The sequence below is a fragment of the Sodiomyces alkalinus genome, assembly GCF_003711515.1.
Source record: "Sodiomyces alkalinus F11 unplaced genomic scaffold SODALscaffold_7, whole genome shotgun sequence".
NCBI lineage: Eukaryota > Fungi > Ascomycota > Sordariomycetes > Glomerellales > Plectosphaerellaceae > Sodiomyces > Sodiomyces alkalinus.
Genome location: NW_021167085.1, coordinates 1,092,341 through 1,118,214, shown reverse-complemented (window position 1 = coordinate 1,118,214; position 25,874 = coordinate 1,092,341). Strand labels below are relative to the sequence as shown.

The window sequence follows — 25,874 nt, the reverse complement described above, 5'->3', positions numbered from 1 at the left end:
GAAAAACAACCATTATCCTTTTCCGCGGCTACGTTACCTACGTCTTCCATAACCAACAAAGCATAACAGCAAAAACAAGCCGGAGACTCTATCAAAGAACCTGGCCATAGCAACGAGCAAAGACGCCTTAGTCCCAGAACTGCGCGTGTTCCTTGGCTCCCCTAGGGGGAGTCCTTACGTTTACAAACAAGAGTGTCGGGTATAAATATCCAGCAAAAGAAAACGAAAAGAAAAAGCGCAAAAGGAAACCAGAAAAGTGCACAAAAGCGAAGAAGAGAAGGAGACGAAGAAAAAGAAAAACAAAGAGGGAAAAAAGAAAGGAAGATGAAAATAACGTGACAACAGACGCGCATAATCCCAGCCTCAAAACGCCTCAGCTCCCATCGAACCAGCAATCTCTAAGCTTCTCATGGTAACAACACGCCGAGTCGCCCCGATAGAGAACATTTCAACATCCTCGAGATAACGGGCGAGTCGCAAATTCCCACTTACGCTCCCACAAGCACCTTAGGATCCTTCTCATCTTAGGGTGTTAGGCTTTATGCGAGCGGCTCTAGTTCCGCAGCAGGCTCGGGCAGAGACTCGAGCCTACGATGATCTGCGACCCGGACACTCCCTCGGGTACCGCGAATAATCTGGCCGTTCTCGACCCGCTCATGAATCATCTCCTCCAGCATCTTACTCATTTCATCCACGCTCTTCCGTCGTTTGCGGGTGTCCAACGCTCCCGTACCAGGTGTCACCGTCGCGGGCGGGCTGAGCGGCGGTTGTGGCATGTTGTCGAGGAGCTGTGAAGTCCTCCCGTCCGTGGTGCCCTCGGCGACGTCTCGGGATCTGGCTGCGGTGCGTAGCGCCGCGAGTATCCGGTCTTTGTCGTCCAGCCGTGCTCGAAGGTCTATGATCTCGGCATCCTTGTCCTTGAGCAGCGCCGCCACGCTGTGGTCTTCTCCAACGAGAATGCCCTTACTCGTGGCGGAGAAGCCAGTAGACGCTCGGGAAGAGCTGGCCCTCCGCGCCTGTACTAGTCGTTTCTCGAGAGTCTGAATGTATCGGTTCTTGTCGGCGAGGTCGGCCTGCAGAGCTCGGTTCTGAGCGGCGAGCGACGCTACGCTATCCCCAAACTCGCCCACACTATCGTCGTCCTCTGGCCCCGTTTCTCCGCCGGAAAGCCTCTGGCCGCCGCCGCTGGAGCGGCGACCGACCGTCGACGATGCCGAAGTTAAGGATGACGACCTCTCAATCGTTGGTCGGCCGCTCGTCGGAGTGGCCACCGAGGACCGCGTTGATAACATGGAAGCCCGGACACCCAGCGAACTGAAGGAACCACTGTTCACGCCGATCGACTTGGAGCTTAGAATGAGGCGGTTCAAATGGTCGATGCGCTCCTTGAGTGCCGTACGTGCCAGCTGCATCTCGAGCATCTGCTCCTCGTGCCGATACTCGGCCTCCAGCTCTCTGGCCTTCTCTTCCTCAGCGACCTTCTCCTCTTCTTCTAGAGCCTTCCGATCCTTCTTCGCCTTGGCCTGCAGCTCTAGTTGTTGCCGCAGCTCGAGGATCTCCATACGGTAACGTTCCAACAACACCCTTGCGCCGCCGTCGCCGCCACTGCCCAACGCTTCCTCGGCTTTCTTGGCATGGCTGACGATGTTGTTCTTCGCCCTTGACGCGAATTTGAGGGTGTTGATTGTCTCCGTGGTGTGGCTGTTAGCGGCGGCGGCGCTTCCGGCCGAGCCGATCTGTATCGTACACAGAATGCTAACCAGGGAATTGCCGGATAGCGCGCCCTGCAGTAGCCGCGTCAATTTGCTGTCTCGGTAGGGTAAATGCTTTCCCTCTTTCCCATCAGATTTGCCATCCTTGTCTTTATGGTCGGACAGCTTGGAGATGACAGTCCCTAGCGTCAGTAGACTCTTGTTGATATGCGAGCCCTCGGTTCGGCGTTCCTTCGACTCGGCGGCTTTTTCCGAGCCAGCCAGATCGATCAGACTCAGCGTTGACACACGGACACCGCCGGGGAGCATGCCGGATCGCTTGCTCTCGCCCCCTGTATTTCCCGGCACGCGCTCTCGGCTCTCCACGACGATTTGGACGACGGCATGACTTCGCGAGCTCCGCGAATTGAACTGGGTGCTCGCAGTCCTGCGAGCTTGGTCACCGCGAGCGATTACTCGGAGAAGTTGGGTAGGGCTTTGCACAATTTCCTCCTTGAGTGGCGTGGCGTAGACGCCCCGCTTGGCGTCTTCGCGCAGCTTGATCTCATCCTGCCCTGCGTTACTGCCGATACCGCCGCCTGTGGACATGCTGAGGAGGTCGTGGATCCTCTCATTATAGATCTCAAGATAACTGACGCGTAGCAGAAATTCCCTGGACGGGGTCTCCCTAATATAGGAGAAGATGTCGGTGATAGCAAGGGGGATGACGCCAGGAGAAGTGGCCGTGCCTTGCATGGAGAAGGTCTTGCCGGTGCCAGTCATTCCGTAGGCGAATACTGTGCCATGGTAACCTTCCATGACGCGGCGAACAAGCCGCTTCGCGATATGATCGTACACTTTGCCGTTGTCGTCGTGCGTTGAGAAGACGTTATCTACATGAAATTAGAAGATGGTGTTAGTATGCATCAGGCGCGTCGCTCCGCCGGTTGAAAGGGTCTTATCGTACCATAGTGATAGTCGCCGCCCTCCTTGCCACGGCATGATATGAGTGCCCTCCGGCCATCCACCATCCATTCTCCTTCGGTTTTGTTATTTTCATTGCCTCCTGCGTCTGGCCGAACCCTCACACTGACAAGGACGTTGCCCTTTCCGTCCGTCTTCGATGACCTCTTTTCGCTCGAGTCGCCCGCGTGTCTGGATGCCGCTCCGTCGGCCAAATCGTCGTAGGTGGTGGCGGAGGTGGAATAAGAATCCTGGGCCGAGGAGCTGCGGCTTTGAGGAGGCGAGGAGACGCTGAACAGGCCATCTGACATGCGCACGCTAGCGCTAGATATTGACTTGCCCTCCCCACTGTTGTTGAGGAGACTCGGGGTGCTATTGCTTAGATGCAGGTACGAAGGTGTGGTGGGGTTTTTCGGCTTGCGCGCCGAGTTGCGGGAGGCGTCGAGGCCTAGTGGGCTCGGCGGCAGACTGTTAATGCGGGTCTCGTTCCGTGGTGGTTGCGGAAATGAATTAATGCTGACGGTTTTTCGAAGGGTCCTGGCCGGGGTGCCGATGGTAGAGACCGCTCGAGGCTGAGGCAAGGCGGATGTTGGGGCCGGGGACGGAGGAGGAGCGAAGGTGGTCGAGGGGGCCCTAAGGCCGCTCCTAGGTGTGTTGGGGGCAGACTTGTTGGTAGGGGACGGAAGGGCTCCGGTGCTCTTGCGAGTCTTAGAGACAGGGAGTGCAGGAAGTGCGATGGTCGGTGGCCCGTTTGAGGGGCGGGAGGGGCGTGGAAGTGTGGTCGTCATGGTGGTTGTATGACGGATGTCCGGCGGGGTGTGCGCGGTTTCTGCGGGGAGGAGGCTGAAAATGGAATGCGGTCGCGGTTGCCTATGTGACGTCTCTATTCGCAGATGGCTCAAGACGAGGGGGTAGCCATGAAGGTCTGTCACACCAACTAGGAAAGTCAGTCGGAGAAGATGTGGTTGTAAACAGGACTGGGCAGTACGGCGACCCAAAGAGGCGGGGAACTTACCAAAGACTAAGACGAGGACTGTCACGACGTTGATGAATTTCACGGTGGAAGCCCAGAGAGCGGTGTCCGATGAGGGCGTGGGTAAGGCGGGAAGGTAGAGCGAGCGGAAATGCAGGAGGAGACAAGGTCCAACAAGCTGGTTACGTATATCCGAGAGCGTCGACTCGATGTAGCCAATTGTATGTAGATAAGAACGCTGCGCAAGGAATATGTTTGATTCCACGACGCCAGTATTCCGTCTCAGGTTCCGTGTCCTGTGCTGTGCGTGTACGCGACTTGACAATGTTCAGGATTTCAGAGTCGCGGTTGAAGTCGAAAGTCGAGACGAAGATGGGGCAGAAACCCGATGACAAATCGCAAACAGCAAAAAACGCTTCCTATAGAGACAGCGAGGGGACAGTATCTTCGAAAAAACGAAGGGATATCGAATGAAATCGAGAGGCTCAAGGGAACGAATTGGGGACTTCGAGACGTCGCGGGAGGGGAAGGGGGCCGAGTCGTTCGTCGTCGGGTGGAAGCGGATTTTTGGATTAGTGACCGAGTCGCGGAGCCGTATGTCGGTAGTAAAGATGGGTGCTGTCGAGGTGATGTCGGAGGAAGGAGGTCGAGAGAAAGGAAGTGTCGCGGAAAGGGAAGGGAGCGGGACGAAAAGCGTCGACTCGCCGGTGGTTGAAGCCCGCCTTCTGCACTTTCTTTCTGGGCTGACTTTTGACCGTTTCAATACCGTTTCGATACCCACGAGGGAAACAGACCACCAATACGATGAGAGTAACCGCCTTCACCTTCGACGCCAGTGTCTTGAAGCCAAACTAATTGTTTGGGCCGAGTCGCGTGCCGCGTGTGGAGGAAAGGTGGTGTAAGGTGGAGAAGTGAAGGTCGGAATGTGTGGTACAACAGGGACGAAACAGGGACGACGAGTCAAGAACAGAAAAGTAGGTAGCGAAAAAAAGCAACGAGAAAAAAAAGAGGCGTTTCTGATAGCCCGTGCAAAGCAAGGAGAGTGGGTACAAGGATAACGAACGACAGTCGGCAGCAAAAACGACCTAGAAACAAGGCGCTGGCGGACCACGGGCGATATCACTGTTCGCTCACTCGAAACGACGACACTGCTGTGTTGAGACTGAACAGGTATCAATGAATGATAAGGTAGGAAGGAGAAGTGATGGGAGGAGATGGACAGACATCTGCTCCTGTGGGTTTACCCCGGACGGGCAGGGACGGAGTGTTGGTTTCGTACTTGTCGAGGTATCGAGGTACCTACCTCAAGTAGGTACCAAGGACTTTGTACTTCTTCGTTCGGATACTCCTCGCTCGTTATTCGTGCCCAGCCCCTTTTTTCTCTCCCCGCCGCCCTTTGCCCTTTTCCCTCCTCTCCCCCCTTCCCTCTTGCCCTTCCCTTCCATTTATTATTTCTTCTGTCTGTACTAAGCAAATCCTAACTAAGAAGTAGGTAATATCCGTACTTCATACCCCAGTTCCTTCCCTTGTTTGGTCCCTTTCCTTCTCGAATTGAACTACCTACCTTATGTTGTGGCGAAAATCTCCTTCCGTCATTGCACTCACCTTTCATCCCTCAGGAACTCTCAACTCAATAGAGGCGCAGATGTCTGATGGTCTGACGACGGTATCGACCTACGAGACGAGTCCCTGTTTATCACGCCTGCAAGGGGCAAGGTCAAATGTGCAAGGGCAGAGTGCGCGTGGTTGAAGAATCCACTTCCGGCATAGCTAATCACCACGCATACAGGTACGAAGTACGTTGTAATTTTGGTATGGGTAAATATGGTTGGGTATTGTATGAGTTGATGGACAGTGGAGGAAGACCTTCAGAGGCCAAGTCGTTATCTCATCCATACACGTTGTATGCCGTGCCTTTTGGTTGTTGGTTGGTCCTCCGTGCATCAGCACATTTCGTCTCCCCAATTCTCCCCAAAGCCTCTTCGGTCTCTCCTGGCCGGCCAGGGCACTAAGGTAGTGGCCAGGGAAGGGACAGTGATTCGTTCAACGAACCCGACATGTCTCTCCTACCCCACGCCTTCAGACGAGTCGGGGTGCATCGACTGTACACTGTAATACGAAGTCATCCGTACAACTACTTCGCAGTCTGTAAGGTACCTACATGGCAGCTCGTTGCCGAGTACTACCTAAGGTAGGTAGTTACCCGTAGTACCTTACCTTAATCAGGGATTGACGAGGTCTTGTGCGGTACGTTGTACTTGCGAGACCAGCTGTCCCTTTCCTGTCTTTCCGTGCCTTCTCCTCTCCCTCTGATGCATCCAAGTCGGTGTTTTGTCCTATCCTACCTTATATATCCTATATCCGTTAGGTAGTTTTCCTTTCCCCGTCACTCGTCTTCTTTTGCGAACTCGTCAATGAAAGCAGGGGTTTGTTATCAACACCGACTATTCCGTTCCCGATCGATCAAATGCACAATGCACTCTGTACATGTACGCATAGTGACCGTACCTGCTTTCGTGCTCGGTAGCATGGCGGGTAACCGGCATCCCTGGTACATAATCTCCATATTCTGTGCTTCATGCAAGGTGCAATGCAACTTTAATGAGCATCCCTGGCTAATGTAGCATGTACGTTGTAACACTGCCTGCGCCGTTGTGTGTACAACGTACAGCAACGTTGATGCTACGCCAGTGGGCGGAAGAAACTTCTCTGGTTCATATCACTCACCTCAGCCGGACATAGGGGGGAATAACCGGCAGCTAGCAATATGGTTTTCTTCCTTCTGGTTGTTTTCATCGTCGACGTTGCTATTTCAATTGTTCGCTGTGCGAAGGAGAAGGAAGGATCATCCATTGGACGAGCGTCCGCAAATCAGACTGCGAACTGGCAACATCAGGGCTTCAGTGCGAATCTTGATAATTACCTTTACCTCATGACAGAAGAGAAGAACTTGCTTCTCGAAGTGCCAATGGCATGAAGTATCGGAATGCCCACGAGTAATTACTCCGCACTTCGTTTCGCAAAAACAAACATTTTCTCGTCCATTCGTCCATTCGGGATCACCATCATCACATCACCACTTATCATCCCGGCCAAGAGGCGCGAGGGAACCAAAAATGGCTAGAGCGTAATCTCCGCGCACCCATCACACTCTCCAACTTGCGTTCATCACCTCCCGATTGGTCCTTATGAGGTAGGTATCACTATGTGATCCATGCACGCACAAAACTCCTGAACCCTTCGGTTCGACTTGCCCTCTCCAGGATCTAGGGTCCTTCAAGAGCAACATTCTCGGTGGTGTTCGAACGAATCCACGATGTATCCGTACTCCGTTAGGCATTAGTTGAGTCCCATCTTATCTTTCTAGCCACAGGAGTACTAAAGCCAATTCTTCTCCTTTAAAAGAAAAGGAAAATAATGACGATTACATGATGATACAACTCCCAGCTGTCATGTATAGCGTTAGATTCCGAGACCCTTGGAATGAAAGGATCGCATCAGGGTCCTTACCACCCGTCCCATGATCAGCCTCGTTCGTACTTTCTCTACCTACCTACCTTACGAAACCATCCGCCCACTCTATTCTGTACAACGTACACACGCTCAGTACGGATACATCAAGAGATGTCTCGGGATTCAGCATCTACATAGAGCAGCCACAGCGAAGCTACTGACGCCACAACTCAAACTAACCGCTAGCCTACGTCTGAGCGAACGTGACATTCTCGCGACATTGCCGGTCGCATCATCCCGTTCGGCTATAATCATCAAGCCGGAGGTTAATATATCAATCGAGCCAAGGCGGGAAGTCTGGATATGTTTCCGAGTCGGTATCACCGCAGGAGAACAAGCTTCATTTCAATTATCGGGGCCCTTCAACGGGACGGATAAACCGCCAGTAACTTAATAAGTACCTTACCTTGGAGACGTTGACAGGCAGCCGATTTCCCGCCTAGTCCCATTACCTTATTCCGGGCAAGTCAAGTTGGTACGGATAGGGACACGTAGGTCATGGTTGTAGGTACCTTATAGATAGGCATGTACACTACTTCGTGCTCTATACCTCCATCACATGTCACAGCTTCCGAACTCCCCTGCCAACACTCCCCGTCTCGAAGACTTCGACCAGGCCAGCGCCCATGGCCTCTTCGAGCACCCACGCGAATCGGAGCCCGTAAAACTCCTTCCATTTCCGTGTCCGCCCGGGCAGCACGCCAGCCCACTCCCCTCGCGCCCGCCGCGCCAACCTGGCTTCGTCGCGTGCGATGCCCCCGTCCCACCGCTCCCTCAGGAGGCTCTCGGGCATCTCGCCGAAGCGGGACTTGCCCAGCAATTCCGTCAGGTGCTCAACCGCCGCCGAGACCAGCTTGAGGAAGAAGCCATGTCCCGGCACGGCGAGGACGTAGTCTAGTTCCGACTCGGCAGCGGAATCCGCTAACCGTGCCAACCCGGCCCCACCGCCGCCTCCCCCGCCCCCGGCCGCGTACACGGCGCCCGGACCTCCCACCGCCTGAACGGAGCCGCTCGGCGCCCTCGCCACGGTCTCCACGCTCGGTAGTTTCCCGGAACCGGACCGCCTTCGCGAAACGGCCGAGGCGCCGCCAGCTGCGTAGCGCAGCCCCCGCGGCGCATCCCTACTCGCGTCCCCAACACCGCCAGTTCCCCACGCCCCCCGACCGGTCAGGAAGCCTGCGCGTATCAAGGCGTCCTCGGCCCGCTGGCCGCCCCCTACGGCGCCGCGCACGACGACGGCCGCGCGGGGGTTCTCGGCCAGGAACCGCAGGAACGCCTCCTTGGCGGCCTCGTCGAGCGCCTCGCTGTCTTTCACGAGCCGTTCGTACTCCGCCGCGGCGATGAGTGCCTCGCCGAAGCGGCGGCCCCGGACGCGGATCCGCCGCAGCGCCCCCTGGGCCTCCAGGTGGGCGACTTCCCGCTCCACGGCCGCGGGCGAGGCTTGCAGTACGGCGTGGACGTGGCCTGTGGTCACGATCGGGGGCATGTCTCGTCGCCTGGACAGGACGGATGCGATGCGGGTGCTCGAGAGGCCGGAGGCGCGTTCCGGTACGGGGGAGAACATGCGGGATAGAGCGTAGGCCATGGCCTGCGGTACGTCGCGGAGGGACAGGTCGGTGGCGAGGGTTGCTACGAGGCCTCGGTCGTCGAGGTGATCTTGGAAGAAGTCTTCCTCGTCGGAGTCATGGTGCTTCTGTGCGGGTTTCTTGGGGCTTGGTTTTCTGTTGCTGTTTGTCTTGCGCGGTGAGGTTGACTGGGAAGCTGTTGTGGATGTTGGTCTTGATTTTTTTATCCTCCCCCCTTTGAGCAGAGAGTGTAGACTGCTCATCTCTTTGGCAGTCCCTTTTGCCTTTCTTGACTTTTACCTCTTTTTTTAACCTCTTTCTTTCCTCTTTCCGGCACTTTTTTGTCTGATGGCAACCTTCGAGTTGATCTTCTTAGGGAGATCATATGACGGCGACAGAACTACGTATTGTATAAGTGGCGAAAATGGAAAGTCGACGGCCAGTTTGCGGCCCGTGTTCGGGTTTAAACTTGGGAAGTACCCCAAGGGGTCAAGGTCAGGTCTGAAATGGCGTCAGAACGTGGGGTTCCCACTAAGAAGCAGCGATGGCATCTTATTCGCTACTCCGATCAATGTCATGTGAGCACCTTCACAGCGACTGGACTTGTACTCGTCGTTTGTACTCCGTGGTACGGGGTATTCCGTACATGTAGGATATACTATAAGGTGTGGAATGTGACACTAAACGGATATATTGAGTGTGTGGAAGAGGAAGCTATCTAGATCCTCGGCTAAGCCTCGAGGAGGTTTGGCTACCTAAATGCGGCAACCTGATTGGTTGGTTGTGGGCACGGACCACCGCCGCAACATAAGGTACGTTAGTTACCTTACCTTCGGTGCCTTGCAACTTAAGGTGCTTCGTACATCAACACCAGTGGGCGGGCTTCCTGTTAACAAGGACGGCATCTGCTCAGCTTGATGAACCCGAACTGAACCAGCCTGCTCACTCACACCTCACAAACATGACTGTGCTTTCATGGATTGGATCTCCGAGGGCGGGCCGGGCTGTCGACGGGTCGCGAATGATGCCGGACCACTCCAACAGCTGCCCGCCCTGCATCTGCATCTGCATCTGCATCCAGCATCCCCTGTCTGGCCTCGGGTCATCAAACTGTCCACCCCTCCGCACGCGAGTCCCGACGATGAAGTTGCCGATCCCATGATTGGTTATTCCGTCTTTGTCTGCCATTTTCTTTCTAGCGGTATTACCTCGTACGCCAAGGCTGACTTCGGCCTTGGTCGGTACACAGGACCAGTCTATGTCTATGTATGCTGGGAAAGCTTGGAATTCCAGGACCACGAGGACCACCAGGACTAATAATATCCTGTGCCCAATCTGCGGCCAAAGTCCAGGCGGAAAGTTTTCCATCTGCTCGTCTTCTGGGAGTTCCCTCACCTGGAACCTCTCGACATCTCCCAGGGCATCCTTTACTTCTGGTAGACAGGTTCGCGGGTAAATCTCGACAAAACCACTTGACACGTCGCCGTCTTCTCTTCCTCCCCCCTCAATCCGTTAAAAGGAAACAAAAAAAAGAGGCTGCCGTGATGGGTCGACTTCTGGCCGTGCTCGTCTTCGCCCTCTGGGCAGCGGTTTGTCCGTCACGGGCCAACCAGATACCGCAACTCGCCATGGGACTAGGACTATCCACAATCGATTCGTCCGAGGCCCAGCTCAGTGATCTTCTCGTGCCAGAAACCAGCGCAAACTCGTCCGTTGTATCATCCGAGGACTTGGACGGCAACGAACTCGGACTTGTCGCTCTCATGCCGAGACAGCGCCAATGCGTGAACCCCGGACACTGTACGTCCAGCACCCCGTAGAAGCAGAACCAGAAACACCACGAACAGCTAACGATAACACAACCCCTCCTCCCCCGTACAGACATCTGCGCAGACGGCGTAAGGTGCTGCCCCAACGGAGACACCTGCGTCTCCGTTGGTTGCTGCCGGGGGAACACGAGGCTATGCAGCGCCAATAGTTGCTACGACCCGTCCAGTGAGAAGTGCTGCAGCGACTACATCGTCTGCCCCAGCGGCTGGGACTGCGTCGGCGGCGGCTGCTGCCCCTCAGGACAAAGACGCTGCGGCAACTCCAAGTGCTACAACCCGAACACCCAGACCTGCTGCACCGGGCCCGGCACCGTCTGGGCCTGCACCCGCTCCCAGGCGTGCTGCCCCAACGGCTACTGCCGCAACCCGAACACCGAGCAGTGCTGCCAGGGCGGCACCTGCGACAACGATACAACCTGCTGCCGGTATGAGTGCTGCCGCTCCATCGGCTACTGCGGCTCCGACGGCTACTGCAAGCCCTGCCCGCCCGCCACCCGCACCGTGACCTCCACCTGGAGCAGCACAACCACCCTGTTCCGCACCGTGACCATCACGCGCGACCCGGCCCCCGAGACCGAGGACGCCCCCGAATTCACCTGCATTCCCATGACCGCCACCAACATCGAGGGCGCCACTCTCGAGCTGGCCGAGGACTGCGGCCTCCAATACAACCCGCCCGCCAGCCCCACAACCACTCCCGCCGCCGCCGCCGCCGCCGCCGCCATTCGCGCCCGGGATTCGAACCCCGACCCCACCATAGCAGCAGCCAACCCCCTACTACTGCCGCGCCAGGCCAATTGCGTACCTTTCACGACGCAGACGACGACCATGTGGGTCACGCAACCCTTCACGACCACCCAGACACGTTCGAGGACGATCCGAGGACCGGGCGACGACGAAGGCTTCTCGTGTCCCGAGATGGAGGCCACCAACGCCGTCGGCGACGTGTTGGCCATGGACGCGTCGTGTGCCCTGTCCTTCTCGCCCGGCACGCCCACCACGCCCACCACGCCCACCACGCCCCCGGCGGGTCCCACTGTTGCCGATCAGGGCCCTGGTCCTCTCGATCCTGGCAGTGGGGCGGGCTCGCTGTGGAGCTCCTTTTCTACCGTACGGCATTCTGTCGTTGTCGCTGTCTGTGTGGTTTACGTTTTGCTGTGAGACTTTTATTTTCCTTCGCTCTAGTTGGGCCCAGGGAAGGAAGAGAGACGGAAGGGAGAGAGATATCGCATTATATGATGAAGAGGTCAGAGCTGGAAGAACTGAAATGACAATAACCCGGTTATGTTAAATCAGTTGATGCTGCCTATATCGGTCAGTATGGGAGTCATATAACACGAGAGGAGTGAATGAATCCTCGAGAATAATTTGAATGATACCCTTAAATACCTGAAAACCGGACGACCCTTAGCAGTGGAATACTCGCACTTGTGATACTGCATGTGACCATATTAAGTCGTCGCACGCTGGGGCGCCGTGTGTTAAAGTCTCCCACACCGGGGGTGAAGAAGAATGAGAGGTTTCGAATGGGCCTCCATTGTTATTTTATTTTCGCTGGGTATTTTTACTGTCTTCTCCATTCAACGCCATCATTTCCCACCTCCTCGCAAAGCAAATTACCGCCCCAAGCGGAGACGGCCTGTTCGACGTCGAATCCACCGCCCACATTCCCGTCGTCCATCATCAGCCCGCCATCGTCAGTGTGTACGCAGTAATGGAGCTCATCCTCTCGCTCGTGAGCTTCAGCGAAATACGCAAAAGCTCCCGCGTGACCTCCGGCTCGTCCTTCTGCAACTTGCTCCAGCCCTCCTTGTCTATCAACCAGACCACGCAATCCCGCTCCACCACCACGTCCGCCGTGCGATCCGTCTCCGAGAAGAACGGCAGCTCGCCGCACGTCGTCCCGGCCACGATGCTCTCGGCCAGCCAGCCCTGCGGCAAGTCGTACTCGGCCCGCAGGATGCCCTCCTCCACCAGGTAGAACCCGTCGGCCGGGTCCCCCCGCCGGAACAGCACCGTCCCGGCGGCGTATTCTTTGCGGACGAAGTACGACGTGGCCCGGAACCAAAAGTCCTCGTTCTGCTTGCTCACGCTTTGGAAGATCTGCAGCATGAGCCGGAGCGGCTCCTTGAAGCTCCGCCACCGCGTGCTCCGCCACGTTTCTGTGCTGCTGAGCACGTCCTTGGCGGCCGCGTGCAGATGGCTCTGCCGCGGCGAATTCAGCACTAGTTCCGGCGGAGAGCTGAGAGGCGACTTGGTCGGTACATCCAAGCTCGAGGATGGCGCATTGCGAGGACCTCCGTGGAACTCTTCCTCGCTGGCGTACAGCGTCTTGAGGAGCTCGTTCTCGCAGCTCTCCAGTGCCGAGTTGAGGTCCGGGAGCAGAGTCACCTCGACAGATCCGTTGCCGAGACCTACGGCCCGCAGGGTGCGCCCCAGGTTACTCTCCGCGTCTACTCCGCTGATGACGAGTATGACGCCCTTGTTGTCCAACAACCGACTGATGGTGTTGAATGCCTCCCCGGCCGAGTAGTCCAGTCCGGTGACGTGGTACAGATCCAGCACCAGGAACTTGATGGGTCGTTCCGAGAACGTGTCGTCCTCTATCAATGCCCTGATTTTCTCTTCCACGCTCACGATGGTGCCGAAGAACAGGAATCCCGTCAACTTGACGATGTAGATCTGCCGTCTGGCCTTCTGCAGATACCGATGCTGAGAAGGGTTACGACGGACGGTTGATCCCACAATGTCGCCGTTGTAGCTTGCTCGGACAGCAGGTACCCTGGATGTCTGAATGATCAGGGAGATGAAGGCAAGCAAAATGCCTACGCCTATTCCGATGACAAAATCGTAGATGCCCATGATGAGCACGATTGCAATCACCTAAAAAGAAGTAGATGTTAACAGCCGCGTCTTTTTCAAGCACATTGAAGGGATTTTGTGGGAAGAAGTAAAAAAAAAGGGGGAGGGGAGCTCACTGACCGTCAAGTATTCAGCCACCTTCAGCTTCTTCCTCGGCAGCCACACAGCCTCTAGCAGAAGTTCGAACCCGAGGTCAAAAATGAGGGTTCCGACCATCATGACGGGTATGAACCCGATGATGGTGGGCCCCACGGTCATGACGCCGAAAGTCATTGCTGCCAGCATGAACCCGGCGAGACGGCTGTCACCGCCAGACCGCATGAAGAAGACGGTGTTGGCGTAGACCAGGTAGTTCTGAATGCTGCCCGCCAGCCCGGAGAAGAAGTTGGAATAGCCGTGGAGCTTGAGCTCCTTGTCGAGATCCACGTGGTCCTCACCAGTTTGCAACGCCAATGCGGGCACATTGATGGGGACATGGAGAATTCCAAAGAACGTGAGCGCCAGCATGGCAGGCACTGTATCCATCACGGCATCCCACCGCACGAGGTGAAATTCTGGAATCCGTTCGTCAGAGACTGGGGGGCGGAGAAAGAGAGGGGAAGGCGGGAACTTCCCAGAGGCAACTCACTGTACAAGGTCCAGAAATACCACCAGGGTTCGTCTGCCGGTGGGCCGTCGAAAATCCAGCCGTTGTCACGAAGATGATCGACATTCAGGGGTTCAATGACGGCCACAAAGAAATAGAATATGGCCGGGATGGCGATGATGTAGAGGGGTAGGAAGTACTTGGAAGCCACCCTGGATTGGCCATAGAAGAGGATGATGGCCAACAAGAGGGGGAAAGCCCAGAGGAGGACCGTGTCGGGCTGAATCAGTTTGCGCAAGGTCTCCAGGTCGTATTCGAGGCTGCCGCTCAGACGAGCCGATACTTCGAAGCCAGTAGCAACGAGGAACCAACCGACGCCGCCGATACATCCGATGAGGATGTGCCTCGGAATAAACCCAACCATGTAGCCAAAATTGTACTTGCCCATAAGATAGAAGACGGTTCCTGTGACCATAGAGCTGAGAGCGTAAGACGTGATTGTTGTGGCGATCACGGCGTCGGGTTCGTCTTGGCCAATAATGTCGGTGATAGTTTGGGCCATATTGTGGAAGAAGGGAACAACTTCGATCTGTGTCCAGAGCTTAGCAAAGTACTGCCAATCAAGGTCCAACACAAGACGGGGGAGAATATACCAGTTCTGATCCGACCGCACCCCTGAATTTGCTGCGAGACGAGAATATGAGCTGGGAAACAATGGTGCTGACGTAAAAGATGGAGATGCCAGCTGAGCCAAGATGTGCGAAGATGGGCTTGCCCAGGGGAAACAGAATCATTCCTGAATAGCCAGCGTTAGCCTGGTGTCCATCTAAGTAAGACCCGGATTTCGATCTCGTCACAAGACAAGAACTCACCGTAAGATAGTGCATCGAGAACGTTGAGCAAAAGTCCGACCATGACCGCAGGCAGACACGAAGCCGGCGTTACCACCAGATTACGCCAGAGAGCTGTAGGCGTCCAGATGCTGGGATTCGTAGCAGCTTTGGCCGCATGCACGCATCGAGTCTGGACGCGTCGGCCGGCGTTCCTTATCCTGCCTAGCCACCGCCTCCGCGTCTCGGGTTTCTGGCTTTCGACGTCCTCTAGAGTGTCCCTCCCATTGGTGTGTTGAGTCTCGGCAGAAGGCTGCTTCTTGAGGAGGGGCGTGTGTTCGCTTGCTTCTTCGTCGACACTATCTGGGCTTGGTTGTTCCCCATTCCTCTCGCCTGAATGTGAGCGCTTTCGCACAGCCGACCTTCCCGCTTCTGCGGGACGTTCGGGGGATATGCCATGACGCGACTGGGGAGGGGACTTGCGCAACAGGTTCGTCAACATGGACGGGCCTTCGTCCGGCACGCCTTCTCCGTCCCCATCTTCATCCCAGTGTCGTTCTTCAGTTGGAGATGAAGGTTCCGAGACCTCCTGTATTGTGTCGGCCGCAGAGTGAGGAAGTTCCGGGCCTGTGACGGAAGTGACGTCGTGAATCTCAGGCGTTCGAAGTTGCGGCGGTGGCAGTGGTAGAGGTGTCTGGGAGCGTCGACGAGTCAAGAACGCGGGAGCTTGCGGGATGTTTCTCTTGTCGGATAGAAGATAGGAGGCCAACTCTGCGGTGTCTTCGCGAACGCTACGAGCATCCTCAACTATGTGGGCAGGGCCTGCTCTTACGGTTAGCATTGGTCCCAATAGCACGAGGCTAGCTAGGGACGTCAGGTGAGCTGAAGAGGGCTGGCTTACCGAGATCGTCCCGGAGGGAACTGTGGATGAAGGATCGGATGGGTTCTCTCGGTACAGAGGTGGCAAAGGTGGGCAATGGCCTCGAGCCATCAGCCGTTGTCGGATGAACACTGTGAGCAGGGCTGCCTGTAGGCGATGGCCCTACGTCCTCGCGACCATGCGATTGTAATGTCAGGGACGAGGCGCGTCTTCGCCATGGAGTAAAGCCGAAGTTTGGAGAGGACATGATCGGATCAACATCTCATAGGCCAATGGCGCAGATAATAGTAGTCCTCACAGACGGCACTGGAGATATCTGGCAGAAAGCCGAGTAGTTTTTTTTTTTCTCCTTGCTAGCTAGCGGAGTCGAGGAGAATCGAGTCAAACCTCGAATTGGGTCTAGGGCATGGCCATTCCGAAAATAAAAAAATGGATGGGGATAAGGTAGTGGTCGAAACTACAACGGGCGGGAGGCAAACAAATATCCTCGTAGCGAGGAATCCTTGAGATTGATCCAACTCATACGTCGAACAACAGGGCCATCAGTTTTGCGATTTGCTACTGATAACGAGGGAAAAAATGGACTAGAGGACGATACGCATTGGAGGGAACGCTAAGAAATGATAGGATACCTTAGATAGACAAGATGGAGTGTGGTTGTATCGTTGGTAAGGTAGTTTGAAGCGGCTCAGACGGATCTATTCCGATCGGGTACAGCTCAGCATGAGCTCTGCAGCACGATACCTACCAAGTAGGTATCTACAGCAGCTAGGTCGGATATGCAGGACGCTAGACCTTGACTCTGCTATGGCCCCGCATTTACCGGCATAAACGTCTCCCATTAGGCTTCGATTGCGTCATGCCTCTTCTTCCTTTCGTTTTCTTTTCTTCTCTTTTTCCGCCACCCCCCCTCCCTTCCCTTCAAGTCGTCCTGCGAACTTGTATTGATGCAAATCCTTGGGTTAATTGGGCTAAATATCATGGTATGTACCTACCGTATTGATTAAAGTGTACCCGTCCGGCATACTTTTGAGAAGACATGTCCTGCCACTTGCTACAGTCGAGGGGAACAAATCGCAAATTGGAGATGTCAATTAATTGAGGTGGGTACAGTGGTACGACTGGGCTATGTCAACATGGTTCCACCACCTGATATGGAGAAAGTCGTGTGCAAATGGTGACTTTCTCCGATGTTCCTCGCATCGAGTCACCGTGGCAAGGGGGGTTTCAGTTGATGTTCTGCATGTACGCCGACTGGACCTCCGGCATAGGTACGAAGTGCATGGGCGTATGCAGACTGTCACCACAACACGATGCATCTGTTCACTAGTTCGCCCGACCTCTGCGTTAAGCATCGACAGCACAGGAATGCATCAACATCGTACCGGTCACTATGCCAGACATGTGCTTATCTATACCCGTAGAACAACGCAATTTCGTGCGCCAGCCCGCATTGAACTTCTTCGTTTTCTTTTTCTTTTTCCTTTTCTTTTTTGTATTTGTGTGTTTGTGTGTGTGTGGGGGGAGAGAGGGAGAGAGAACAGGTTTTATAAGGTAGAGAAGAAGTAGAGTGCGCGCGTCAAGATCCATTTCCTCAGCCAAGTTTTTGTAAATATCCCTGGGCTATTAGCCGCTCGACGTCACCCTGTCGGACATAAAATTGGCTGTTCTTGGTGAGGGTAATGGCACTGCCAATGATCAAGTCAGAAACGTGGACGCAGCGTAGATACCAGGGAAGACGGCGGAAGGCAAACACCCACGAAAGCAAGGAGAAACACGCGCCAGCACATACCCATACTCTGTCTGGATTTCCCCGGCATCCTTCAAAACCCGAACGTCGATGAATAGGTCCCGCGGCGGCTCCAGGCTTCCCGTCAGGTCAATATCCGTCCACTGACCCTTATACGCCGCCAGCAGGTCCCCGTATTGCCTGACATATTCATCCTCTTGCGGGCTGAGGCTGCTTGTCGCCCCGTCGACGCTGCTCATCCTGGTCCCCGCGTGAGAAGCCCCTCCTCCCGAGTCGCCAGCCCTGACCTGCTGCCCGCATAGATCAAGCACGTCGACGCCGTTCCACACCATCTCCTCCAGCTTATCGGTTCGCGTTCGATGGTAGGCCAGGAGGCACCGCTTGTTCCTCCGCATCGAAAGGTGGTTTACGAGGAGCGTGCACGCCGTCGCTTGGTCCGCCGAGGGATCGAATGACCCTTGAAAAGGTTCGAGAAGCTCCGTCACATCTTTGTCCAGGTCCCGGACTTCACGCGTCACGGCGCGTACAATCTCGGCTTGGTAGGGCGGTAGGTGCGCGAGGTTCTGTGTCCGCTTGGCATGTTGTACCTGTAGAGCGTTAGCCAATGCCCCCCATGCACTGCACACGCGGGGTTGTCGAACCAACTTGTTGCCTAAATCGCCATACATCTGGGATGTCCGATCGAGGTCCCTTCGGAGTACGTCAACAATAGCTGCGCGGACATGCAGGCAATATTGGGCGGGGAAAGCACGGTGATGCTGCCTCGCACCCAGGAATTCGTGAATTGAGCCCCTCACTGATTCGAACCTAAGGAAGGGACGGCGTATCCGCATTTCGGGTACTGTACCTGAGGTACATCCAGACACTGTCGCACACTCCAGATTGGGGCACCCTAATCGGGAAAAGAGTAGGTACTCACCATGACCCCACCACCTATCCTCCCCATACCTTAATATCCCTAACGTCTGCCTGCCACCTGGAGCGACTTGAATTTTTCTTCCATTCATGTTCCTTCGAGCCATGGCTATAAATCAATAGAGTGAATACATCCACAAGCACGAAACGCGTTCAAGTTCCGTCTACATGTTCGTGCTCCCACTCCATCTCTGACATCCCATTGGCGTAGTCTGTCCGAAGAGTGATTGCAAGTGACCATGATCAAAATCTGATCTCGTTTTTACGTGGGTTGCTTTGATCATTCAAGCTCGACAACATGACGAGCTGATGCTAATGTTTTCTCATAATGCACCGGCTAGCCAGCCTGACCCGAATTCCGTATAGTTGCCTATTGTTTTATTCCATTCATCATCATCGCATGTTCGTGGAAGTCTATGGTAGGCAAGTTCCGATGCGCAGAAAACCCTCCCAGGGTTACCAATTGCCGTGCCTCCCAATTCCTTTGAATTTCCATGCCCACTACCCATCATGCCTCATAAACCAGTCATACCTCCCAATTCGTTGATCGCATTGCTTAAAGCTTCTGCATAGCAGCCTGGAAAGTGTATTAGCACATGAACCAGTTGGACAGTCGTGCAAAGCGGCAACTTACAACATCGGTGGACTGGACGTAGTCCTCGAACTCCTCGATCTCTTCCTGGAGATCGCTCACGCTGATCTTCTCATCCTCAACGACCATGTTGATCTGGAGCTTCTTGATGCCGTAGCCAAGAGCCACAAGCTGGGACGCACCCCAGACGAGGCCGTCCTTCTCGATACCACGGACCGCCGCCTCAAGGGCAGCCATGTCGGTCTCGTCGTCTACAGTCATGTTAGCTTATTTCGGCTTTCCTACAACAGCTGATGGCATGATTACACACCCCAGGGTTTGATGTCCATGGTGACGATGGACTTGGCAGCTGGCTTGGGCTTGGACTCCTTCTTCTTCTTGTACTCTGCCAGGCGCTCATCGCGAATGCGGGCAGCTTCGGCATCCTCCTCCTCGTCGCTGCCGAACAGGTCGACGTCCTCGTCGTCCTCATCAGCGGCCTTGGCAGGGTTCAAGGTGGCCTCGCCAGACTCAGGACCGTAGACGGAATAAGACTTGGTGGCGTCACCGGGGAGGGTGGCGAAGTCACTCTCGTAAGTAGAGATGTGCTTGTACCATCTGGCGGCGTGGGGGTACTTCTCCTCGTTGGGGGAGGAGCTCAGGGCTTTGTAGACGGCAACATCGGCCTGAGACGGGGAGTTGCTGAAGAGGGATTGTCAGTCAGGCGCTTCTTCGAGTCGCGTGGCGTAACAAGAGAAAAGGGAACAAAGGCAAAAGATCAGAGTTGCGTGAAACGCTGGGTTGTGACTTCAGTTCGCGGGTCTTGAGTCCGCTTCAGAAACACGGACCAAAATTTCTCATCAGAGTGCCGGGGATCCGCCCGAAACCAGACACGGAGTCTGTACAAGGGCTACGAGGTAGAATAGATAGCATTCAGAGGGGAAAACATACCCAACAATGTAAGAACGTTCGGTGAGCCAGCCGTTGAGCGCTTAATCTCCTATTAGCAAACGATCAAGAGAAGTCGCTGGAGGTCGCAAGGACGTACTGGCAGCACCGGCGTCGGTGACAAGGTCCGCGAAGCCCATTGTTACGAAGGGAGGTGGCTTTAGGGAAAATAGAAAAGGGTTGGATTTGAGAAAGAAGGAAGATGGAAAAGAAGAAAGGAGAATGTTGTTGTTGTTGTATTAAGAGGGAGAGATTGAGGTGGGGGTTGGGAAATTTTTACTTCCTTCTTTTCCCCAGCACGGGCCCCTCATCTCGTTACAGACCACCCACCCCGCTCTTGCCCAACAGGAACGGAATAGAACTCGGAACCCTTGTCCTGCCCCACCCGCCCGCCTCGGACGCATCTCGCCTCGGATTAGATTCGGCCCGCCAACCACATAAGCGGACTCGTGCAGCCTTACCTTGCCTTCTTACTAAGGTACGGATACCTACAGGTACCTAGGCACAGAGCTCTACGTAACTCCGTTGGAGCTCCAATTACCCAAACAGTGTCAACCTGAGAATACAGCTGAAGGAACTTGCATGCCTTCGTTTTCCTGCTCGACTCAACACTGCACAGCTTCTCTTCCATTTGTATACTTCTTTCTTCCTGGTACGCTCAACCACTTGTAACGATGTCGATTGTTCCTCTTATCACTTTCAAGGCCGGCGCCTGTGAGTATAACGATGTAAGTTCCCTTTTCATGTTCACATACCCAGACGAAACCTTGGCTCTACTAATACCCATGTAGGAGCAGAGAGACGATAACAAGGTCAAACCTCTGCCGGCTCAGGGCTACATTTATCTCTACTCTGACGATGGTCTGTTTTCTCTCATCCATTCAACAGGTATAATGTTGACGCTAATTGTGTGCAGACCTAATCCACTTCTGCTGGCGCAAGCGAAGCGCTCCGATGACCGAACCCGACCTTGACCTAGTCATGGTTCCCACCGACGGCCAGTTCGTTCCCTACACATGGGCAGACCAGTCTTCCGCAAAGACAAACGGCCGTATCTTCGTCCTAAAGTTTGCCTCCTCGTCGTCGCGCCACTTCTTCTGGCTGCAGTCGAAGCCCCAGTCGAGGAACGGAGACCCGAGCTGGTTCAGCCCGCGCGACAAGAAAATCGGGGAGATCGTCAACAGACTACTACAAGGCGAGGAGGTGAGCGCCACACAAGAGTTGGGCCAGGTGCGCAATGTTGACGACCGCCGCGATAATGACGACGACGAGACCATGGAGGATGTCGAAGGTCACGGCGGTGCCGGCCACGGTGCGACGGGAGGTGACATTCGAGAGGAAGGCGAGGATGCTAGAGAAGGTGGAAGCGACGGAGCCAGAGCGTAGGTCATCTTCCAATTACCCCGACTCGACTGCCTCGCGCAGTAACGGGGTGCTTTGGTGTCTTTTCGTCGACACGATACGATCCCAGAAAGAGCCCCAGGGTGAAAACAAAACAAGACAACTGCCTGAATACTCTGGCATGGCTGTACTTATTAGAATATCCCATATCAATCATGATTCAGGGCGAGCATTTCTTTGTGGTATCGAGACACCTTAGCGCCCGCCCAATGCTTGTGCCTTGTTGCTAACTGGTATACCAGAGCGGCCGGCGGGGCTCGTACCGCACCCGCGTCCGATGCCGATGCTGCTGTGCAGAATTTTCTACGGTCGTTACAGGGCAACGCTGGTCTGGGCAGCAGCTCGCGGTCTGGAGGACAACAGGCTGCTGACAAGCCGTACCCCTACCTAAACCACCTGCTGCCCAACGAGACTACCATTCCCATGCTTGCATCGGCATCAGAGGCCTTTACCGATAATTTATTAGGCTTCCTGCCCCCTACCGTCTTGGTCCTTGCCACGGGCGCTGGAGATGCGGGAGATGTCGAGCCGTCCGCGGAAGCTGCAGCCGCAGCAAGGGCGTCTCTGAGATTGGCAGAAAAGAAGAATCTCTTGCAGAAGGTCCTTAGGAGTCCACAGTTTCACCAAGCTCTGGGCAGCCTCACCATGGCTCTTCGGGATGGTGGGCTTCCCACTATCGCGGAGGCTCTCAATGTGAAAGTAGCCAACGGTGGTTACATTAGGGGCGGGGGGATGCCTCTGGGAGGTGGAGAGGCTGTGGAGGCTTTCGTTGAGGGCGTGAAGACGACGGTCAAAGAAGAGGAGGAGCAGCGAAGACAATAGGTTTTGAAGAGGTTGTCCTACATGTGATCGTAGCAAACTGGAGGTGGAGTATGCAACTCCAGGTCAGGCATCGGGATAGTTGGTCTGGTCTTTCACGGGATGTCGCTGTTTATTAATGAAAATACCTACGTGGTGCGTTACGGAACCGAATCCTGTGTTATTTCTGTGTGCAGTCTACGAAGTTACCTATGAGTTGCATACGAATCATGAACACAGCTTTGTTGAGGGCCTTGGGCTTCTTGGAACATGTCCCCCCGAAACCCGCTGGCATGTATTGGATACGGTACAGACACTGTATACATCGACGTTGAACAACCATCCGATCCCGTTTGGAGGCAAAGTGGGTCCCCTTGCTGTGCTCCACCAACCAAACCAGCCAGCGTCACTCCAAGGGACTAATTCAAGTTCCTGGAACCAGGACCTTGAACCAGAACCAGCACCTTTCGTCTCCTGGGTGTTCTATAACCTGTAGGCTATTCCTTTCTCAACAACTGTTCTTCTGGCCTCGGAAGGAAAGCCATGGCCGAAATTCAACCTCCCTTACCTACCTCTGTAGATAAATTCGATCAAGATGATCGGATTTCATACTCGACGCTCGACAACAAGTACCTAGCTGTCCACGACGATGGCACCGAATTCGAGTTCAATGCCGCGACGGGACAATGGGTGCTCGCAGAAGAGGAGGCTCTACATGGGGACGAGGCGCAACACCATGCGCTAATTGGCGAGGCGCAGGGCGAGGATGATACGACGTCAAGGAAACGAAAAGAACCGTCCCATGAAAGCGAGGTAAGCTGCGCCTCTTATCCGGCACAGGCAGACCTTAGGCTATGTTTGTTCACCGTGATCCCCCTCTATCCGGTCCGCTTTAGGGACAAGTGGCGAGGGCTGTCGAGAGTTCCTTTTTCCCATTATGCGCTTCGCTTCGCTATTTGTCTCCCTGGATGATGCCATGGAAGTCCCTGCAATGCCCGAATAGCATGGACGGGAGACGAAGTACGGCAAAGGGTCACGAACAGGGACAGAGACACTAACCTGACCTGGGGCCATGTGTCCCTCGCGCGAACTGTAGGAAGGCAACAGCAGCACAAAGAAGAAAATAGGCAGACCGGCCAAGAAAGCCAGGCAACCCCCACAACCGAGACAGAACACGGCCGTCTACGTGACAGGCCTCCCTCCCGACGCGACAGCCGAGGAAGTCCACGAGGTTTTCTCCCGCAAGGCGGGAGTCATCGCAGAGGAGATCGACAGCGGCCGGCCGCGAATCAAGATGTATACGGACAGCGAGGGGCGCTTCAAGGGCGACGCCCTAGTGGTCTTTTTCAAGCCGCAAAGCGTCGACATGGCCATCATGCTGCTCGACGACACGGACTTCCGAATCTCTAGCTCCGGGCTTGGCAGTGGTAAGATACGAGTACAGGCTGCCGATTCAAGCTACAAGAAGATGCGGTACGATGCGGACGCGGACGGCGGTGACGGCAACTCCGGCGGCGCCAATGGCAATGGCGAAGGCAACGGGAAAGCCAACAACGGCGGCGAAGATCGGCAGAACAGGGCTAGGGGCAACGATCGCGAGAGGCAGCGGATCATTAAGAAGACGCAGAAGATGGCCGCGCGACTGGCGGACTGGAGCGATGACGAGCCCTCTTCCCTGGCCATGCCTGGGGCGGCTGGTGGCTCATCCCGCTGGAATAAGGTGGTCATACTGAAACAGATGTTCACCCTGGAGGAGCTGGATGAAGACCCGGCGGCCCTGCTGGAGATCAAGGAAGATGTGCGCGAGGAGTGCGCCAAACTGGGCACCGTGACCAATGTGGTGCTGTACGACGAGGAGCCCGAGGGCATCGTGTCGGTCAAGTTTCGAGAGCCCGAGTCGGCGGAAGCGTGCGTACAACTCATGCACGGGCGGAGCTTCGACGGGCGCACTGTCGAAGCGTCCATTGCGACAGGACGGGAGCGGTACCGGAAGTCAAACAAGAAATCCCAGGACGAGCACGGCTCTGATCCGGAATAGGAAGCCGGCTGAAGCCCGACGAGATGATGCTATGAGCATGTGCCGGGGTCCGATCTAGCAGCTATTCCCTTCTTACCTCCAAGAAAACTTGCATGGTTAAGCGACTGCTGAACATTCCGTCTTCGTTCTGTGTCATGTAAAACTAATAGGCATTTGTTTTTTTTAAAGGACACACCCTCAAGCTGGCTACCTGACTAGATAATCCCAGACCCGGCTGCTGCCGGTATGGGGAACTGGCAGTTGATATTGGTCCCTAGGGCAGGACCAAAGAATACAGCAATACGAGATGTCCCCTCACATGGATGTATTAAAAGTTTCCACCAACTGCTCTGATGACCCCGTCGGTGTTCGCGGTGTCTGGTAGGACGTCCAGCTTCTCCCTGTCGGCGATAACGAACCATATTGCGGCTTCAATGATTCGACACACGATCTGTAGCTCGAGGTCATCTGAAGAAGTGTTATTGGGTGTTTTCGTTAACAACGCTCTCATCGTAAGAGTGGTCGGTGGTCGAGAAGGAAAGTGGTATCCGGATTCGCGACACGCTCAAAGAAGAAGGAAAAAGAAAAAAGACGAAAAGAAGAAAAGAAGAAAAAACTCACCTCTAGGCGCATAGACCATGAGAAACTCCTCCGGCACGGGCATAGAGCCGAACCACCCCTTACAGGCCAAAGGGTGTCGCTGGCCCCATCCTTTGGCCAAAACCTCAGCAATGTCGTCCGGGTGCAGATTCATGTGAAGGGAGTGGTCCGACTCGTGGACATGGCACACCTCGCCATTGCATGTGACGTTGACGGGGTGGCGGGCGAAGAGGCCGAGGCCGTGCTTCTCCAGACAGGAGCGGGCGGTGCCGAATTTTTCGGAACGGGTGTGGGCTAGGTTCTCGAGGGTGCGGCGGAGGGCGCGGTAGTGCTGTAGTGTGCCATGTTGGTCGAGTTGTCTCTGCGGGGCGATGCCGGCGACGATGGGCCGGGGCCCGGGCCTATATGGTAGCGGAGAATCGTGGAGGATACCCCGTTCCGGACGGCGGGACGGATCGGGTTTTGGAGGGGAAAAGGGGTCTCGGATAGCCCACAGGCGGAGCCAAGCTATCCTGACGTAGCCTTGAAACGTCGCCGGCGTGCCACCGGGGCCGAGACCGATAAAGTTGTTGTAATCATTGTGGATTAGGAGTAAGATGGGCACAGTGGCGAGAAAGATCTCAACAATGGACTGTTTGGTGAAGTGGATGAGGAAGATAAGGGCCGCGGTCAGGGTGAAGATGGTAGGGCCGTCGAGGGTGACGGAGATGGGCCTTTGCTTGAGAACATAGGTGGCAGCAACCTGGTCAACGTCAGAGCCCAAGTTCTGCGGGATGACATGTGATTCTGGTTGCTTGAGCTGAACCGTTGTGCAGGATGAGACGGTCATGGTGAACGAACTCGAACTACATAAGAAAAGATCTTGGCCACGAGAAGGTATTAGAAGGTGTTGTGCGTAGCGAAGGTATAAATGATGGGAGAACGAGGAGAAAGGAGGAAATGGGCGGAAATGGGCGGGATATTGTCAAGACTATTACAGGTCCAATGCCAGGGAGGAGACCGACGAACACGAAGGAGAAGGGCCTGCACGAAGAGTGGTATGGTAATAAAGAGTGATAGAGGAAAGAGCGAGAACCGAGTCCAATCGGAACAGAGGTTAAGAGGCGTGAGGAAGAGGTGAGAGTTGTTGGGTTTCCCTAAATGTCTGGCGGGGTCTGAATAGGGGCTGCACTGTGCACTGTG

At 55.2% G+C, this 25,874-nt stretch overlaps 11 protein-coding genes across 11 annotated transcripts; 4 read left to right on the top strand and 7 right to left on the bottom strand.

Moving 5' to 3' along the window:
* Positions 1-65: 65 nt before the first annotated feature.
* On the bottom strand, positions 66-446 carry SODALDRAFT_195235 (hypothetical protein). The gene has a single exon (XM_028607160.1). It carries the CDS (start codon positions 351-353, stop codon positions 162-164), a length of 192 nt encoding a protein of 63 aa, XP_028465180.1. The 5' UTR covers positions 354-446; the 3' UTR covers positions 66-161.
* A 93-nt stretch (positions 447-539) lies between these two features.
* SODALDRAFT_340687 (kinesin-domain-containing protein) lies at positions 540-3,442 on the bottom strand (the record flags this gene model as incomplete). The annotated part of the gene is made up of 2 exons (XM_028612973.1): positions 540-2,584; positions 2,659-3,442. The coding sequence occupies 2 exons, from the start codon at positions 3,440-3,442 to the stop codon at positions 540-542; spliced, it is 2,829 nt and encodes a 942-aa protein (XP_028465179.1).
* A 4,202-nt stretch (positions 3,443-7,644) lies between these two features.
* Positions 7,645-9,358, bottom strand: SODALDRAFT_334464 (hypothetical protein). The gene has a single exon (XM_028612219.1). It carries the CDS (start codon positions 8,966-8,968, stop codon positions 7,703-7,705), a length of 1,266 nt encoding a protein of 421 aa, XP_028465178.1. The 5' UTR covers positions 8,969-9,358; the 3' UTR covers positions 7,645-7,702.
* A 106-nt stretch (positions 9,359-9,464) lies between these two features.
* On the top strand, positions 9,465-10,145 carry SODALDRAFT_361077 (hypothetical protein; the record flags this gene model as incomplete). Its single annotated transcript, XM_028614334.1, has 4 exons — positions 9,465-9,517; positions 9,603-9,851; positions 9,905-9,971; positions 10,053-10,145. The coding sequence occupies 4 exons, from the start codon at positions 9,465-9,467 to the stop codon at positions 10,143-10,145; spliced, it is 462 nt and encodes a 153-aa protein (XP_028465177.1).
* On the top strand, positions 10,053-11,937 carry SODALDRAFT_379840 (hypothetical protein). The gene is made up of 2 exons (XM_028615071.1): positions 10,053-10,505; positions 10,587-11,937. The coding sequence occupies exons 1-2, from the start codon at positions 10,250-10,252 to the stop codon at positions 11,693-11,695; spliced, it is 1,365 nt and encodes a 454-aa protein (XP_028465176.1). The 5' UTR covers positions 10,053-10,249; the 3' UTR covers positions 11,696-11,937.
* A 125-nt stretch (positions 11,938-12,062) lies between these two features.
* SODALDRAFT_297518 (sulfate transporter family protein) lies at positions 12,063-16,314 on the bottom strand. Its single transcript, XM_028608825.1, has 6 exons — positions 15,714-16,314; positions 14,855-15,634; positions 14,636-14,778; positions 14,025-14,571; positions 13,517-13,950; positions 12,063-13,417 (listed from the first exon to the last, which is right to left on the bottom strand). Exons 1-6 carry the CDS (start codon positions 15,937-15,939, stop codon positions 12,218-12,220), a joined length of 3,330 nt encoding a protein of 1,109 aa, XP_028465175.1. The 5' UTR covers positions 15,940-16,314; the 3' UTR covers positions 12,063-12,217.
* A 972-nt stretch (positions 16,315-17,286) lies between these two features.
* On the bottom strand, positions 17,287-18,110 carry SODALDRAFT_279983 (GINS complex, Psf1 component; the record flags this gene model as incomplete). Its single annotated transcript, XM_028608206.1, has 3 exons — positions 17,287-17,380; positions 17,485-18,029; positions 18,084-18,110. The coding sequence occupies 3 exons, from the start codon at positions 18,108-18,110 to the stop codon at positions 17,287-17,289; spliced, it is 666 nt and encodes a 221-aa protein (XP_028465174.1).
* An 803-nt stretch (positions 18,111-18,913) lies between these two features.
* Positions 18,914-20,016, bottom strand: SODALDRAFT_324984 (hypothetical protein; the record flags this gene model as incomplete). Its single annotated transcript, XM_028609946.1, has 5 exons — positions 18,914-18,934; positions 18,992-19,200; positions 19,260-19,630; positions 19,880-19,919; positions 19,977-20,016. 5 exons carry the CDS (start codon positions 20,014-20,016, stop codon positions 18,914-18,916), a joined length of 681 nt encoding a protein of 226 aa, XP_028465173.1.
* A 414-nt stretch (positions 20,017-20,430) lies between these two features.
* Positions 20,431-22,247, top strand: SODALDRAFT_334459 (hypothetical protein). The gene is made up of 4 exons (XM_028612218.1): positions 20,431-20,604; positions 20,668-20,737; positions 20,793-21,258; positions 21,520-22,247. The coding sequence occupies exons 1-4, from the start codon at positions 20,551-20,553 to the stop codon at positions 22,097-22,099; spliced, it is 1,170 nt and encodes a 389-aa protein (XP_028465172.1). The 5' UTR covers positions 20,431-20,550; the 3' UTR covers positions 22,100-22,247.
* Positions 22,248-22,548: 301 nt separating this feature from the next.
* Positions 22,549-24,404, top strand: SODALDRAFT_334458 (putative nuclear mRNA splicing factor-associated protein). Its single transcript, XM_028612217.1, has 2 exons — positions 22,549-22,888; positions 23,172-24,404. The coding sequence occupies exons 1-2, from the start codon at positions 22,619-22,621 to the stop codon at positions 24,111-24,113; spliced, it is 1,212 nt and encodes a 403-aa protein (XP_028465171.1). The 5' UTR covers positions 22,549-22,618; the 3' UTR covers positions 24,114-24,404.
* A 16-nt stretch (positions 24,405-24,420) lies between these two features.
* SODALDRAFT_324982 (hypothetical protein) lies at positions 24,421-25,521 on the bottom strand (the record flags this gene model as incomplete). Its single annotated transcript, XM_028609945.1, has 2 exons — positions 24,421-24,560; positions 24,714-25,521. The coding sequence occupies 2 exons, from the start codon at positions 25,519-25,521 to the stop codon at positions 24,421-24,423; spliced, it is 948 nt and encodes a 315-aa protein (XP_028465170.1).
* Between the last annotated feature and the right edge of the window lie 353 nt (positions 25,522-25,874).

Coding starts and splice junctions, on each gene's coding strand:
- SODALDRAFT_379840 (XM_028615071.1), top strand. CDS start 10,250: ATGGGTCGACTTCTGGCCGTGCTCGTCTTCGCCCTCTGGGCAGCGGTT. Junction 10,506..10,586: donor ATGCGTGAACCCCGGACACT/GTACGTCCAGCA, acceptor TCCCCCGTACAG/ACATCTGCGCAGACGGCGTA.
- SODALDRAFT_195235 (XM_028607160.1), bottom strand. CDS start 353: ATGCGCGTCTGTTGTCACGTTATTTTCATCTTCCTTTCTTTTTTCCCT.
- SODALDRAFT_334458 (XM_028612217.1), top strand. CDS start 22,619: ATGGCCGAAATTCAACCTCCCTTACCTACCTCTGTAGATAAATTCGAT. Junction 22,889..23,171: donor AACCGTCCCATGAAAGCGAG/GTAAGCTGCGCC, acceptor CGCGAACTGTAG/GAAGGCAACAGCAGCACAAA.
- SODALDRAFT_334459 (XM_028612218.1), top strand. CDS start 20,551: ATGTCGATTGTTCCTCTTATCACTTTCAAGGCCGGCGCCTGTGAGTAT. Junction 20,738..20,792: donor TTATCTCTACTCTGACGATG/GTCTGTTTTCTC, acceptor AATTGTGTGCAG/ACCTAATCCACTTCTGCTGG. Junction 21,259..21,519: donor GGAAGCGACGGAGCCAGAGC/GTAGGTCATCTT, acceptor CTGGTATACCAG/AGCGGCCGGCGGGGCTCGTA.
- SODALDRAFT_297518 (XM_028608825.1), bottom strand. CDS start 15,939: ATGTCCTCTCCAAACTTCGGCTTTACTCCATGGCGAAGACGCGCCTCG. Junction 14,572..14,635: donor GTGCGGTCGGATCAGAACTG/GTATATTCTCCC, acceptor CTCTGGACACAG/ATCGAAGTTGTTCCCTTCTT. Junction 13,418..13,516: donor AGGTGGCTGAATACTTGACG/GTCAGTGAGCTC, acceptor ACTTCTTTTTAG/GTGATTGCAATCGTGCTCAT.
- SODALDRAFT_334464 (XM_028612219.1), bottom strand. CDS start 8,968: ATGAGCAGTCTACACTCTCTGCTCAAAGGGGGGAGGATAAAAAAATCA.